Below are 13,851 nucleotides of genomic sequence, written 5' to 3'. Positions count from 1 at the left end.
TTGTGATCTTTAAGCCATGCGCAAGATCCCTGAAACACCATTACGCATAAATAAAAATACCGTAAGTTGTTATCTAAAGGCATCATTTCTGCCTGGGGATGGACATATGAGGTTGGACAAGGGGCAGGAAGTCAGCATTTCAGCTCTCCTAGAACAGAGATTCAAACATGAAGGGTCTCTTCTTTCTCTTCCTCCCTCCCTCCCTTCTCTCTCTCTCTCTCACTCTCCCCCCCCCCGCCCCCGTGTGTGTGTGTGTGTGTGTGTGTGTGTGTGTGTTTGTGTGTGGTAGGGGCAGTCCTACCTCACCTAGGCCTAGGCCTCAGACCTATGGGGAGTAACGGAGTTATAATAAGGATCTCAAACACTAACTGTAGACTAAATAAACACTGCCAAATGCAAATCCACTTAATAGAGTTACTAACCAAATGAGATGTTTTTCTTTTTTTTTGTCATTATGTGCTTTCCTGAGGGAGAAATACCAAAAATAAAACTACTATTTGGAAGTGTGCCATTTTTTTTAAATTAGAAAGAAGCTCAAACTGCTGTCATATCAAATATAAAATTACTGGGGCGCCTGGTTGGCTCAGTCGGTTAAGCGTGTGACTTCAGCTCAGGTCATGATCTCACGGTTTGTGAGTTTGAGCCCCACATGGGGCTCTGCACTAACAGCCGGAGCCTGAAGCCTGCTTCAGATTCTGTGTCCCCCTCTCTCTCTGTTCCTCCACTGCTCACACTCTGTCTCTCTCTCAAAAATAAATAAACATTTACAAAAATGTTTTTAATTATTTATTCTTCTATCATTGAGGCTGGTTTTGTTTTCTGCCCGAGTCCTTTCCAGGGACCCTTCTAAGAAAAAAGGGACACGTCCTCCCCAGTTCTGCCCTTACATAAGCCAGAACACAGATTCCTGACCCAACAACTCTTCCAGGGTCCAGGCTGCTCCCATGACATAGGCTGGCCAAGATGCAACAACCTGCCCACCAGCTGCCCTCTGCTCGCCGAAACCTAAGTCATTCAGGTGTGGAGGAGATGCGGAGCTCCCGAGAACAACCCCAGTGTCATTCAGACCAGACAGCCATGACAGAGGACAGAGAGAGGGCAGGGAGGACTGTGACCATGTGGAGAGCCCTGTCTCCAAGGCCACGGTGAAGCAGAGGCCCCTTAAGATCCTCCTGAAACATTCTCACCAAAGCTATGAGGAGGACACACTGCAGCCCCAAGGTGACCCACAGCCAAAGAGCTTCAAATTCAGAATGAACAAGATCAACAAATTCCCAGGCTGTCCCCTGTCTCAACAGGCACGCTACAAGACAGCACTTCCTCCACACACAGAACATGCTCACACAAGCCCTTGTCAAGGGGAGTATTTCAAATCACGACCATGAATGCAACTTCTCTAACCTGCCATCAACCATCCTAACCTTGCATCAGCTGAAAAAATACCGACTCAAGGTTTCTCCTTGAGTCTATTAACAGGGACTTGCTATTTTTAACCCCTACACTATTGTTTAGTATTCCTGGCTGAGGAACAAGGGAGGAAATGGGAAGGTGGCTAGACAAAGCACTTATATTTGGCAGACAAATCAATTTCTGTTTCCACCAGGAGGATGAGATTGCAAGAAACAATTTATCTTGAGAGGAGGACAAAATCCTTGCACTCACCAAAATGACTTATTTAGTACGTTAGAATAATATACTTCTAAATGAAAATTTATGCAATACTGGTACAAACCAAGAAATGCAGTGAGAGAGAATATTTCTACTAATGTCTGTCTAATCACTGCACATTACACTCTCCCTAAAGCAAGTAAGTGTGTTCTTGTGGATGCATAGGAGATTGGGGGGGGGGGGGGGGGGCGGCGGGGAGAGACAGAGACAGAGAGAGAGAGAGAGGGAGAGAGAGAGAGAGAATGCCTGCGTACATGTCTAAATGCATAGATATTCCAGCTATATTCCCACTTCAGGAGAGATTAATGAATCAGTGTCATCCTATAAAGTATACCATTTTTTTTTTCCAAATAATACTCTATGCTTTAATACATTGAATTCACACATATTTATAAAATCCCTATCAGCGTTTGCTAATGGTCTGAAAGAGTGTAGCACAATGGAAAGAGCACGGAGTTAGGAGTCAGAAGACCCAAGCTCAAGGACCAGCTGTGCTATTTACTAATGTTGGGCATATCACTTGCCCCTCTGGCACTTCATTTCCCCATGTGGAGAATGGAGAAAATCTAAGCTCTGTCTATCTCCTCCAAAAGGATTTTGGGAACAAAATTTATATATAAAAGAGCCATTTATAAACTACAGAGCCCTAACTGGGCCCCATATCTCACTACTCTCACCTGCCTTACCCCACACACCTTTCCTGACTTGAGCAGGACTCTGCCACCAACCTGTCCTGCAGTGACAGTAATCAGACCTGGGAAAACATGCCCACCTCACTCGAGGCTCTGTTAATGTGTTAATATTCAACATATAAATAGGAGGACCAAACTAATTAAATAAAATGAACCCTCACCCCACCACATTATACTCCTACATTCTATGTTGACTCTAGATTCCTCAACCTATAACACAACTGTTGATAAGTAGCCAAAGCAACAGGCTGGTGTCTCCCCTTAGGCTCCACTTACTCCCCCCAATATACCTGGCCACCTGCTAGCATGAGCCAATAGCTGCACCCATCTGCGCCTTAACTTTCTTCATCTGTTCCATCAGGATCCCTGAACCTGACTCAGAGCAGTGATGGGAGGAATAGAGCCAGGGTGCTGGGACAAGACCTGTGGGCTGGGGCAGGGACAGGCCGCCGCCCACTGGTATTCCTTACCCTCCACGACACCCACACCCACGCTGCTCCGCCGTGTGTTCATTGGGGCCACGAAGAACCACTCGTTGGTCTTGTAGCTATAGGCTTCCACCGATGCTAGGCCTGGGAGACCAGAGACTTGTAAGATTTTTACTCATGAGGAGAGGTGAGGCGTCATCTGGTGTGAGGCGGGGGAAGGGTCAGAAACCTGGGGATATGGCTGAGTACCACCTCTACCTTGCCATGCAGCCTGGGGCGCCTCCCTGATGCATGTCCTCAGTGTGTCTACCTGAGAGGACCACAAAGGCCTGACTCATGGTGGGTCACAAGCGGACATGGGGATACAACAGAACTGCCCTGCAAATGTAAATCATTACACCTACTGAATGGAGTAAAAAACCTGAGGTTGCCTCACTTGAACATGTTTTCTCTTTTCTTCCTCTACCTAAGAAGCTAGAAAGCTGAGAACTTAGCGTCCCACAACCATTAGGGGTGACTCAGTCAAGAAGGCCTAAGAAGAAGTCTGATGGGCATTTCTGAAATAGCCTTTGTTTTTCTACACCAACCTGCTTGATGCTACCTGGAACACAAATGTGCCGTCTGGAGCTGTCACAGCCATCTTATGATCAGGAGGGTACAGCCAAGAGATGTTTAAAGAACTTGGCCCCGATATTCTTGAGCAAGTAGATGAAGTTAGCAACTGCCAACTCTGGGATGTCTTCCTTCATGGGTAAAACAAGATCTCTCATTTGTTTAAGGCACAGTTTAGCGAGGTTTTTCTACTCACAGCCAAAAGCAATTTCTAGAAGAAACAATGCCCCACTCTCTTTTTTTGTCTATATTCTCAGATCCTACCCACTAGAGGCAGCCTCTCAAGGGGCTATAGACCCTAAAATATTATGAGAGAGGCAAAGAGAAGAATTGGAAAGGTTACCAATTGGTAAGGACACAAATGAAAATTCAGAGAAGTAAAAAATATTGTTTTTCACATCCCTGGGGGCATTTCAGTGTTAACAGAGTTACTGTCTATAGAGACATCCACCTGGAGGTACAGGAAAGGTGAGATAATCTCTCCAAGTTCATGTCTACTAGTAGTTTCTGATTTGAGCTCTGAAGCGACACAGAAGCCAGGAGCAATGGAACGCACCTGTGGTGGCACAGTCTGACAAAGCTTCGTGGGGCAGTAGAAAGGACAATGTATAAAGACTGCACGGCCTGAGCCAGGTCTCTTCCACGGCTTCCGTGTCCATCCAGAAGAGGGCTCTGACAGTCCTGAGATGCCCTCCAGCTGAGCATGCTCTCTTTCTAAGTCTCATCTTTTTACAAAAATGGGTTCCCAAACAACAGAAAGGAGAAAAGGGACTCATTTGAGTGCAGGAGCCTTCCTAGAATCCTGGAAATGATACCACCCATGTGGACAGTTACATATTCCATGTGTAGAAAGGCCTGGCTCTGGCAAACAAGGTAGGAGATGAAGAAGGAGTGTGCTGTTGAGGTAGCTGTGGATGAACAGAAGGCTGACCCAAGAACTGGCTGAGCAAACCAGGGTTGCACTGAGGGCATGTCCCAGTCTAGGAGGAGTGGGGACCACATCCCGGACCTACCAGTGCTTCCATCAAAGCCCCCCACGGCGTAGAGCAGGTCATTGAGCACGGCTGCACCCAGAGTGCTCCGGCGCTCCTGCATGCTGGCGATGGACGTCCACTGGTCCTTCACACCATCATACACATCCACCGTCCGCACGCGCAGTGAGCCGTTAAATCCACCCACAGCATACACGTGACCAGCCATGAACACCACACCTGAGGCACAGGAAACCAAGGCATCGAGGTCATCTCAGGCAGCTGATCACTCGTGCTGATGAGTGACAGTGCGGGGGCCAGGCAGTCACATGAATAATTCTCCACAGAAAGTGATCTCCAACTTTACAGAATAGGAAGTCATTGAGGGACTCACTGGATTTCTATTCATATATGCTTTTCCAAGGGTGTTTGATTCAAGCAAATACTGGTACTAGCTTCAAGTCCCTAAGCACATAGCAACTACCCCAGAAGGGGTAGCCAGATATTGGGCAAGTGGGGAATGGAAAGGAAGAGAGTTTGTAATGCACACGTTTGTGGAAACAAGGAGCAATTCAGGATTGCCAGCAGTAAGCAGAGACAGACTGGGGAAAGGCAGGCTGCTTACCTGCTCTGCATCTCCTGGAGGGAAGCTCAGCTATCTGGTCCCACCGGTCCTCTTCAAAATCGTAGCATTCCACACTGCGGATTGCCTTGGGTGCCTGGCCACCAACCACAATCATGACCTCCAGAAAGACAAACAGACATTGGCTGGGTCTCCACAATGTGTGGATTCATGAATGATCAATCCCTGGCACTTCCACATGCCAACTGCCCAGGGTTCACGAATGATCTCCCATGCCCGTTGATGACAGAGTTACATACATGAAGATGCTACCCAAAATCACCAACAGATAGACTTTTCTTGCACAGTCAGTCCTAACAAACACAATTGTAAGGTCTACCCTTCCCAAAGACTTGTGCTCAGGGCTACGTTGGTGGTACATGTAGCCACTCAGGACATCTACAATCTCACTGCCCTCAAGGATTTGAGCCAGGGGACTCAATTCTTTTATCAAAACAAAATATTCCAAAATACATATATAAACTTGAATATATTTTTGGAATAGAGGGCAGAACTTGGATGCATGTTTAAGGTAAAATTACTTCAAAAATATTTCTGAATACACAGACTACAGGGGGGCACTTATTCATTGTAGTCTGCGACAAAACTGTGAAAGACTGCTTTGAGGTAGTTCCCAGAGAAATGTATTTAACTGATGATGTTCTGAAAAATCGTGCTAACAATACCATCTCCACAAGTAAGGTAGTAGCTACCACTGCTGGTCACTGTGTGAAATGCCTGGTCATTTACTCATCATGTTAACTCTGTGAAGTAGATGTTTTCTGTATTGACAAATAAGGAAATTAAAGCTCAGAGAACATAAACAAATTGCCCAAGGTCACACAGCTGCAAGCGGAAGAACAGAGACCGAAAACCAAGTCTACCTGATGGAGAGGTGAAGGCAGTCCCACCCCTCTCCTGCTCCAGACACAAGGTCCACGCAAAGACAGCTCACTATGTCTGCAGGTCACATTTCATTGGTGAGTCAGGAGATGAATTTTATGGATTGCAACCAACGTACTTTTAATAGAGCAGCACAGAAAATATAGGAAGGGTGTTATTTCATGAAACAGTTGGTATGCTTATACACATGTGTATGTGTCTCCCGGATCACAATTTAAACAGATTTGTTAGTGTGGGGTATAGTCAGGAAAGAAAAAAAAAAAAAAAAAAAAAAAGCCACTGCTCCAGCTATAGTATTAGAACTGGAGCATTTAATTGTGGTATCCTTATTGTGACTTTGGTCACATGTTAGTAATAACTAAAAAATAAAGTAGCAAAGTTAACAATCGTATATATGTTTTAATAAACTGGTACAAATTCATGGTTGTCTCCATAACAACATCACTCTCACGGCTATTCTAAGAGGCCTTCTTACATGACGAGGAAGGTGTGGGAGTCACAGGCAGCCAATCAGTAGGAATCACAGGACATTCTCATTACCTGTAGCTTGTATTATGTACTCCAGTGGTTCTCAAACTTCAATCACCTTGAGGGTTGTTAAAACACAAAATGCTAGGCCCCCCTCCTCAACCCTGCCAGAATTGCTGATTCAGCAGGTCTGGAGTAGGACAGAGACTGTGCATAACAAGTTCCTGGTTGATGCTGGTGCTTCTGTTCCAAAGCATCTATCATAGGAGGAGGCAGAACCAGCGCTGACTACTATTGCTCATCAATCATTTATGTCCCAAGATTCCACATCCAGGCCACCCACTGCCCATGTGGGTGGTCACAGCTGTCTGTGGTCAAATGTGGGTAACCAATGTTCAAAAACTCAGAACTCAGTTCTGACTTCTGGAACATTCCAAAGGAACCCAAGACACCCAGTGCAAAATTAGAGTTGCTGCTACTGCTTCTGGAAATAAACATTCTGCATTTGACTCTCCATGACACAGCTCAAAGGGTCCACTGCTCTGTATCAAGAGCAGCCCTCTTCAGACAAAACCTGAATTTGACATTACTTCCCATCTGTAATTCTTTGCTTAGATAGGCATCCATGACGAGTTTAAGGGGGAGTTAAGGAACACAGCCTTTTGGCAAGCTTCAGACAATGTCCACCTTACTCCTCCAGGGCCCAGTGACTCGCCGTGCATTCTTAAACATGCCTAGGACTTGTACCATCCTTCCAGTTTTGAGTTGGTAAAGCTAAAATGAAGGAACAATACTGCAACAATTTTCCATGAAATCTGGTTCTGGGGACTGGGTGAGAATAAAACCAGGTTTTAATTTCCTTTTTACAGTGACCTCAGGCACTCAACACCTTCCATTCCCTCTCCTTGAAACATTCTCCCCCATTCCTGATCCCTCTGCTCTAACACATGCTTATTTTTCAGGTCTCAGTTTACATGTCACCTCCTTCAAAAGGACCTCTCTGATCTCAAATATGAGTTAATGTCCCTTCTCTGAGATCACACATGCCCTGTGTTCTCTCATTAAAACTGGCCCACACTGTGTTCTAACCTCCTAGTGACCTCGTCTCCCTGCCTGGATGGTGAGCCTTGGCGGGGAAAAAAATCTATCTGCCTCAGTCACCAAGATAACCTCGGGGCCTTCTGGTGTCAGGTAAAAGTAGGACTCAGATATTTATTTGGGATAAGAAATGAATGAATGGCAAGGAGCATACGTAAGAAACCAAATTTTAAAAAAATACACGGTTAAATCAAAGAAAATACACAATCCAGAATGTCACTTGCTGGGGTTAATACATGTTGGCCACCAGATTACAATTTGAGAAGAAAAAAATAAATAAAGAGAGAAAAAGAGAGCTTTTTTCATCTTTTCACTCAACCACCAGAAGAAAGTTTATTCTTTGTACAAGTTATCAGGCTTTCTCTGTTTAAAAAAAAAAAAAAGAAAGCCGAAGCTTTCGAGGAACCTCACCATGCCCCAGAAACAATCTTACACCAGGAGAAGGGAGGTACATTCATATTGGAGAAAAAACAAGCACTTGTCTCTTGAGAATTGGCGTAGTTACACAGAAGCATTACTATACAAACGCAAAAATTCCAATGCTAAGGTAAAACCTGAGTAGAAAAACAACAGGAATACAGGACAAGGTTTTCAAAACGAACTTCCCTTTGAGCTCATAAAGCCATTGTTGAGGGACGACTGTGAACATTAAACCTCATACAATAATTTGGGAAGAGTAATTATGAGCTTGTGTGGAGCAGGACCACTGGTTTCTGAAAATGCAGAGATAGCTCAAGGCAGGAGGAGATGCACTTTCGGCTTCTTTCACAGGCCTAAGAAAGCCAATTTCTATGGCAGGCTTTGCAAGAGGCCACCATACAAGGAACACTATACTCGTTGTGTGATCATGCTGAGTAAAAGAAATAAATTTCCTATCTTGAATACTAATGGATGGTCGTTTCCATAGATACCTGATCCTAGCAACCAATTAGACAAAAATGAGTATTCCCCAAGTCTACATGCATTACATCTCTAAAATTATAAACCTCTAGCTACTTAGGAAGATCATAAGATGTCAGGGCATGAAGACATTTAAACGATTCTCTCCTACAAGCCCTTATTTTACATTTCCAGAAAAACTCAGCCCCACAATGCTCAACGGGCATATTTCTTTCTTTCTCCAACACGTCTAAGTCCAAAAGATTTGTAATGCCTATAATAGAAATTACTGAAGCAAATCGGCTTATTTAACAATTGCTATTTTTAACATGTATCTTTTAAGGTAACCCTGAGGAAGATCTACCAGGGATCATATGGGAATCACAATAAAGAACTGGTTCCAGGCTAACAATTATGCTAGACCAAATAAAATGTAATCATGTTGAAGGACAGCAGTGTACTCGGGAGTCTTGCAGGGCACTGCAGGGTCCTAACCCCAAGTCTCATCTGCCACCATGTTGAAGGCTACAGAAGTTCTGGTGGATGGAGAGTTCTGGTTGACAGAATACAGGTAAGCCAGACTCAACCATGGACGGCATGGCTGTTGGATAACTCCCAAGGAAAACACTGTCATTGTGGAAAGTCCAAATGGCCATTTATTTTAGGGAGCTTAGTGAGACCATGGAAAGACTACCTGATGATTCCTTAGGAAAGAAAGTTCACTCCCAGCCTAGCGAGATGGTTTTTAAATAAATATATAAGACTATCTCCTCCCACGGAGGATTCTGACTCTAGCAGCATGACTAGAGCAGCGAAGACATGTTAGTCACTCCTCACAGAGTATGACAACCACTCTGTGTGAGAACCAGGAGGTACCCAAGACTAGCCAGGGAGAGGTACAGCAGGTGAACAGAGCAGAGACTTCTGGCTCACTTGTGAGTCAGGATCCTAACCTCTAAGTCATCAGACTCTCCAGTAGGGTGATAGGAACAACGTGGGCTCTGTACACTGTTGTCATCAGGCAAGAGTGGAGTGTGTGTCCAAACTCTCTTCCATGACCGGTGAGCTGGGCAGAAGGTAGGCCCAGCCAGTCGGTCCCTCGGGCCAGGGCAGGAAGCGAGACTCTCTCTTACCCTGGTGCGTGGGGCCGCAGGGCTAACACCAATTCTTCCGAGGAGCATGTTGAGGTCGAGGCAGAAGACTTGTCCCCGCAGGTTCCTGAGCAACAGATGCTCTAGGCAAGGACCGACAGCCAAAGCGCAGAGACAATGGGAGTTGGAGAACCAGGAATGTGACAGCAAGACCCAGGGAAGACAGGAGTGAGAATATGGACTTTGGAGTCAGGCACATCTGGGCTCAAATAGCAGCCCAGTCACTAAATAGCTGTGTGACCGTGGGCAAAACATTTAACCTTGTCAAACCTCACTGCCATTACCTGTAACATCAACATAATAGGATGTTTCTCTCGTGGAGGCCAGGAGCCTTAAATGTCATAAAGCACTTAGCACACAGCTTGGTAAATCGTATATACTAAATGTTAGCTTCTAGTATTTGATCAACACCAGCATCATTACTATTGTTTAAAACAGTTGTTAAAAAACAGACTCCCAATAAATGGTAGAAAAGGACACTTACATGATCTGTAAAGAGAAGAGTGAACACCACTAATTCCAGGGTGATGGTGGGACTTTTTGAGGGCCCCAGGGTGTTTTCTAGGTGTGGCCTGGGTCCATCTGAAGGATCAAGATGGAAAAGGAGCAGTGCCGATCCAGGAGCCTGGCCCAGGTGAGAAGTCATCCTACCCACCCTGCCAATAGCCTTGTCTCCAACACCATCTACTGGACAGCCCAACTAGGGAGGAAGCTGCCTACTTCTGGCCCAAATGGCTTTTCGGTGTCATTTTAAAATTGCTGAATAGAGATGTCACTTGAACTGAAATGACAGTGCAAAGTGCCAGGCTCAGTACATCTCCAAAGGCTCATTTGCATCTTGCTGGGACCTCATTTCTCTGCTGCCATCTGTGGAACAGGGTAACGTAGGAGTGTTTTGAGCAACTGGGAGACAGCCTCTGGTTGTCCATGGCAACCCAGCCTTGGGGAAGGACTGGGCGGTGCATGTGTGGGAGCCCAGATGATGCTATTAGCTGTTCCAGCTTGAATGTGTCAGTATGATTTGTGCATATGTGGCCCAGGAAAAAAACACCCTCATTCGCCTCTACAGCTATCTCAAGGCAGAGCCCTATTTCTTTCAGGGAGGGAGCTTGACTGGCAAACAGGTTTGCTGTTGAGAACTGATGAAAACAGGGCAAATCTCTCTCTACCACCTTGTTTCTCAAAGACTGCTCTGTCAGGAAGCCTATCTGGACTGAATTCATGAAAGCCCAGACCAGCCTGCCCTTGCAATTCCTGCAGCTGTTCCTGTAGTCCAATTATCTCCTTATTTTCCTTCCTCCACTTATTTGGCCACTTACATATTTCTATCTCGAGTTTCTTTCCACACAGTACCCAGCAAAAATGCTTTTATGAAATATGGAAGCCATATAATAGAACAGTTAAAAGCACAGGGTCTAGTACCAATCATCCTGTGTTTGAATCTCAGGTCTACTATTTGCTAGCTGGGATTTAAAGGTGTGTAACACATTATTTAATAGTCCTTCATTCAAGAGATGGTATTTGATTCCCCTTCCCTTGAGCGTGGGCTGGACTTACTGACCTGCACCCAGCAGATAAAATACAGCCAAAGTGATGGGATATCATTTGGAGAACAGGTTATAAAAAGACTAGAGTTTCTGTCTTGAGCATGTTCTCTCATTGTCTTGCTGTAGAATCACTCACCCTGGGGAAAACTAGTTGCCATATCATGAGGACACTTGGGCAACTTAGGGAGAGGCTGAGAGGGTAAGGAAGCTTGTAGAAACTTGTAGAAGCTTCTTGCCTGATGAAAGAAACTCACCATGACAGTGAGCTTAGAATCAGATCCCCCCACCCTGCAACCTTCCCCCTGCCAAATAAGCCTGGAGATGGCTGCAGCCCTAACTGAGAGCTCAACTACAAATTTACAAGAGGCCCTGGGCCAGGATGACCCAGCAGAGACACTCTGGAACTCCTGCTCATGGAAACATTAAGATAATAAACCTTTATTGTGTTAAGCCACCAAGATTAGGTAATTTGTAACACAGAAATGGATAACTTAGTACATAATGAGTAGGTGACATAACCCAAAATCTAATTTCTCATGTGTAAAATGGGGATAATTAAGATGTAAATCCTAGGAGACAATAAATGTACATCACTTAGCCCAGTGATTGGCACATTCTGAGTGCTCACATTAGGGAAGTTATCATTATCTCCTATTATCATCACTGTGGAGTTAGTATTGTACACTGGTCAAAAAGTACAGGTTTTGAGTCGGCCAGACCCAGATCCAAACCTTCATGCTGCCACTTGGCTGTGAAACCCTGGGGTCATTCAATCTCACTGAATCTCCAACATGGAGTCTTCTCCAACATTAGAACTTCCAGGGTTGTTATGAGGATAATATACTGTACATAAAGTGCTTTGCCTGAAACATAAGGAAAGTGTATTTATACAATCATTCTTGTGTCATCATGAATGCCTTTGGTGATAAGGACAATGACCCAGGGAAGGACAAAACACATCGGAGGCTGGGGGCCAGTCCTCTCCTGCAGTTATTTAAACCAATTTCTGGATGTTCCCTCTCACAGACGATATCCATTTGACTTGGGGTCAGCTCAGGGGTCAGCTCCTGAAGAAAGTTTTCCCTAATCCCTCACCCCTCTCCATGCTCCCAGACTGTCCTACCCATACCTCCAGTGTGGCACTTACATGGTCCATTGTAATTGTCTTTTTACATCTGTCTCCCTTCCCCTGAATATGGAGCACTATGAGGAAGGGACCAATTCATCTGAGGCTTTGTGGCTCTAGCACCAAGCCCTGTGCCTGGCAGTTAGTGACTTCTCAATGCAAGTGTGTTGAATGAGTGAATTAATAAATTAATGAGTTAATGCATGTATGATGGTTTATTAGTTTATTACTGGTGCTATTTTTTATCTCAATACTTCAAAACCTATCTAAACCCCCAGAACAACAACCAGATTCATTCAATACTGGACCTGTGGGCTGAACCACATGTCCTAGAGTCAATCTCATTAGTGATCAAAGGAGAATATGAAGCAGGGGATAAATCCTCACTGCATTCATGCAAAAACACATGTATGGATGTGGACAGTATTGGAAAACAACTAGGGTTGATAGAAATGGTCAATACTAAATCTCCATGAGGTTATTTCTTTAAAAAATATACCTCCTTCAGGGTGCCTGTCTGGCTTAATCAGTAGAGTGTGCAACTCTTGATCTCAGGGTTGTAAGTTCGAGCCCCAAGCTGGGTGTAGGGATTACTCTAAAATAAAACCTGGGACACTGGGGTGGCTCAATCAGTTAAGCATCTGACTCTTTTTTTTTTTTTAATGTTTATTTATTTTTGAGAGAGAGAGAAAGACCATGTGAGCAGAGGAGGAACAGAAAGAGAGAGAGACACAGAATCCTAAGCTGTCAGCAGACAGCCTGATGCGGGGCTCGAACTCATGGACTGAGAGATCATGACCTCAGCCAAGGTCAGACACTTAACCAACTGAACCATCCAGACATCCCATGCATCTGACTCTTGATACTGGCTTAGGTCGTGATTTCACGGTCATGGGATTGGGCCCCACACTGGGCTCTGCACTGAGTGTGGAGCCTACTTGGGATTCTCCCTCTCTGTCTCTCTTTGCCCCTTCCCCACTCACATGCACTTACTTTTCTGTTCTCTCTCAAAATAAATAAACTTCAAAAAATTAAAAATACAATCTTTTATATATATGTATACACACACACACACACACACACACACACACATATGTATCTTTCATTCATGAAACGTTTTACTATTGTCCACCCTTTGTTAGACTCCAGGCTATGTGCCAAGAAGAGAGATAAATAACACATGCTATCATGGTACCTATAGTTTCATGAAGTAGTAACACTCTTAAAGAGAACCCTGAATACCTCCCTAAAGTGTGAACCCAGGGAACATGGTTATCTTCTGGAATTACTGCCCCTGTTTTTCAGAAGCCAATGAAGGACCTCTCCTCCATTAAATAACCTTTCTCATCAATTGTATTTCTATATAGTAGCAATAAACTGTTAGAAATTAGACTTAAAAAAACATTTATAAGAGCATCAAAAACTATGAAATATCTAGGAATAAATCTGACAAAAGATCTGTAAGAATCATACATTGAGAACTACAAAATGTTGCTAAGAGAAATTAAAGAAGACAAAAGTAGGGGCACTTGGGTGGCTCAGGAGGTTGGGCGTCCAACTTCAGCTTGGGTCATGATCTTGCATTTTGTGGGTTCCAGCCCCATGTCGGGCTCTATGCTAACAGCTCAGAGCCTGGAGCCTGCTTCAGATTCTGTGTCTCCCCCTCTCTCTGCCCCTCCCATGCTC

General features: G+C 44.6%; 1 protein-coding gene across 5 annotated transcripts in view; it reads right to left on the bottom strand.

Moving 5' to 3' along the window:
* KLHL3 (kelch like family member 3) overlaps nucleotides 1–13,851 on the bottom strand; it is a 279,419-nt gene that overhangs the window by 14,824 nt on the left and 250,744 nt on the right. For all 5 annotated transcript variants that reach the window (XM_060636063.3, XM_060636062.3, XM_078450777.2 and 2 more), the window contains 3 exons: nucleotides 4,997–5,114; nucleotides 4,414–4,611; nucleotides 2,831–2,932 (listed from right to left, as the gene is read on the bottom strand). In XM_060636063.3, the coding sequence (XP_060492046.1) occupies nucleotides 2,831–2,932; nucleotides 4,414–4,611; nucleotides 4,997–5,114 (418 nt within the window). The remainder of the gene's footprint in view (nucleotides 1–2,830; nucleotides 2,933–4,413; nucleotides 4,612–4,996; nucleotides 5,115–13,851) is intronic.

The sequence above is a fragment of the Panthera onca genome, chromosome A1, assembly GCF_046562875.1.
Source record: "Panthera onca isolate mPanOnc1 chromosome A1, mPanOnc1 haplotype 2, whole genome shotgun sequence".
NCBI lineage: Eukaryota > Metazoa > Chordata > Mammalia > Carnivora > Felidae > Panthera > Panthera onca.
Note: the sequence above shows the minus strand (reverse complement) of the source record. Positions and strands in the feature narration are given on the sequence as shown.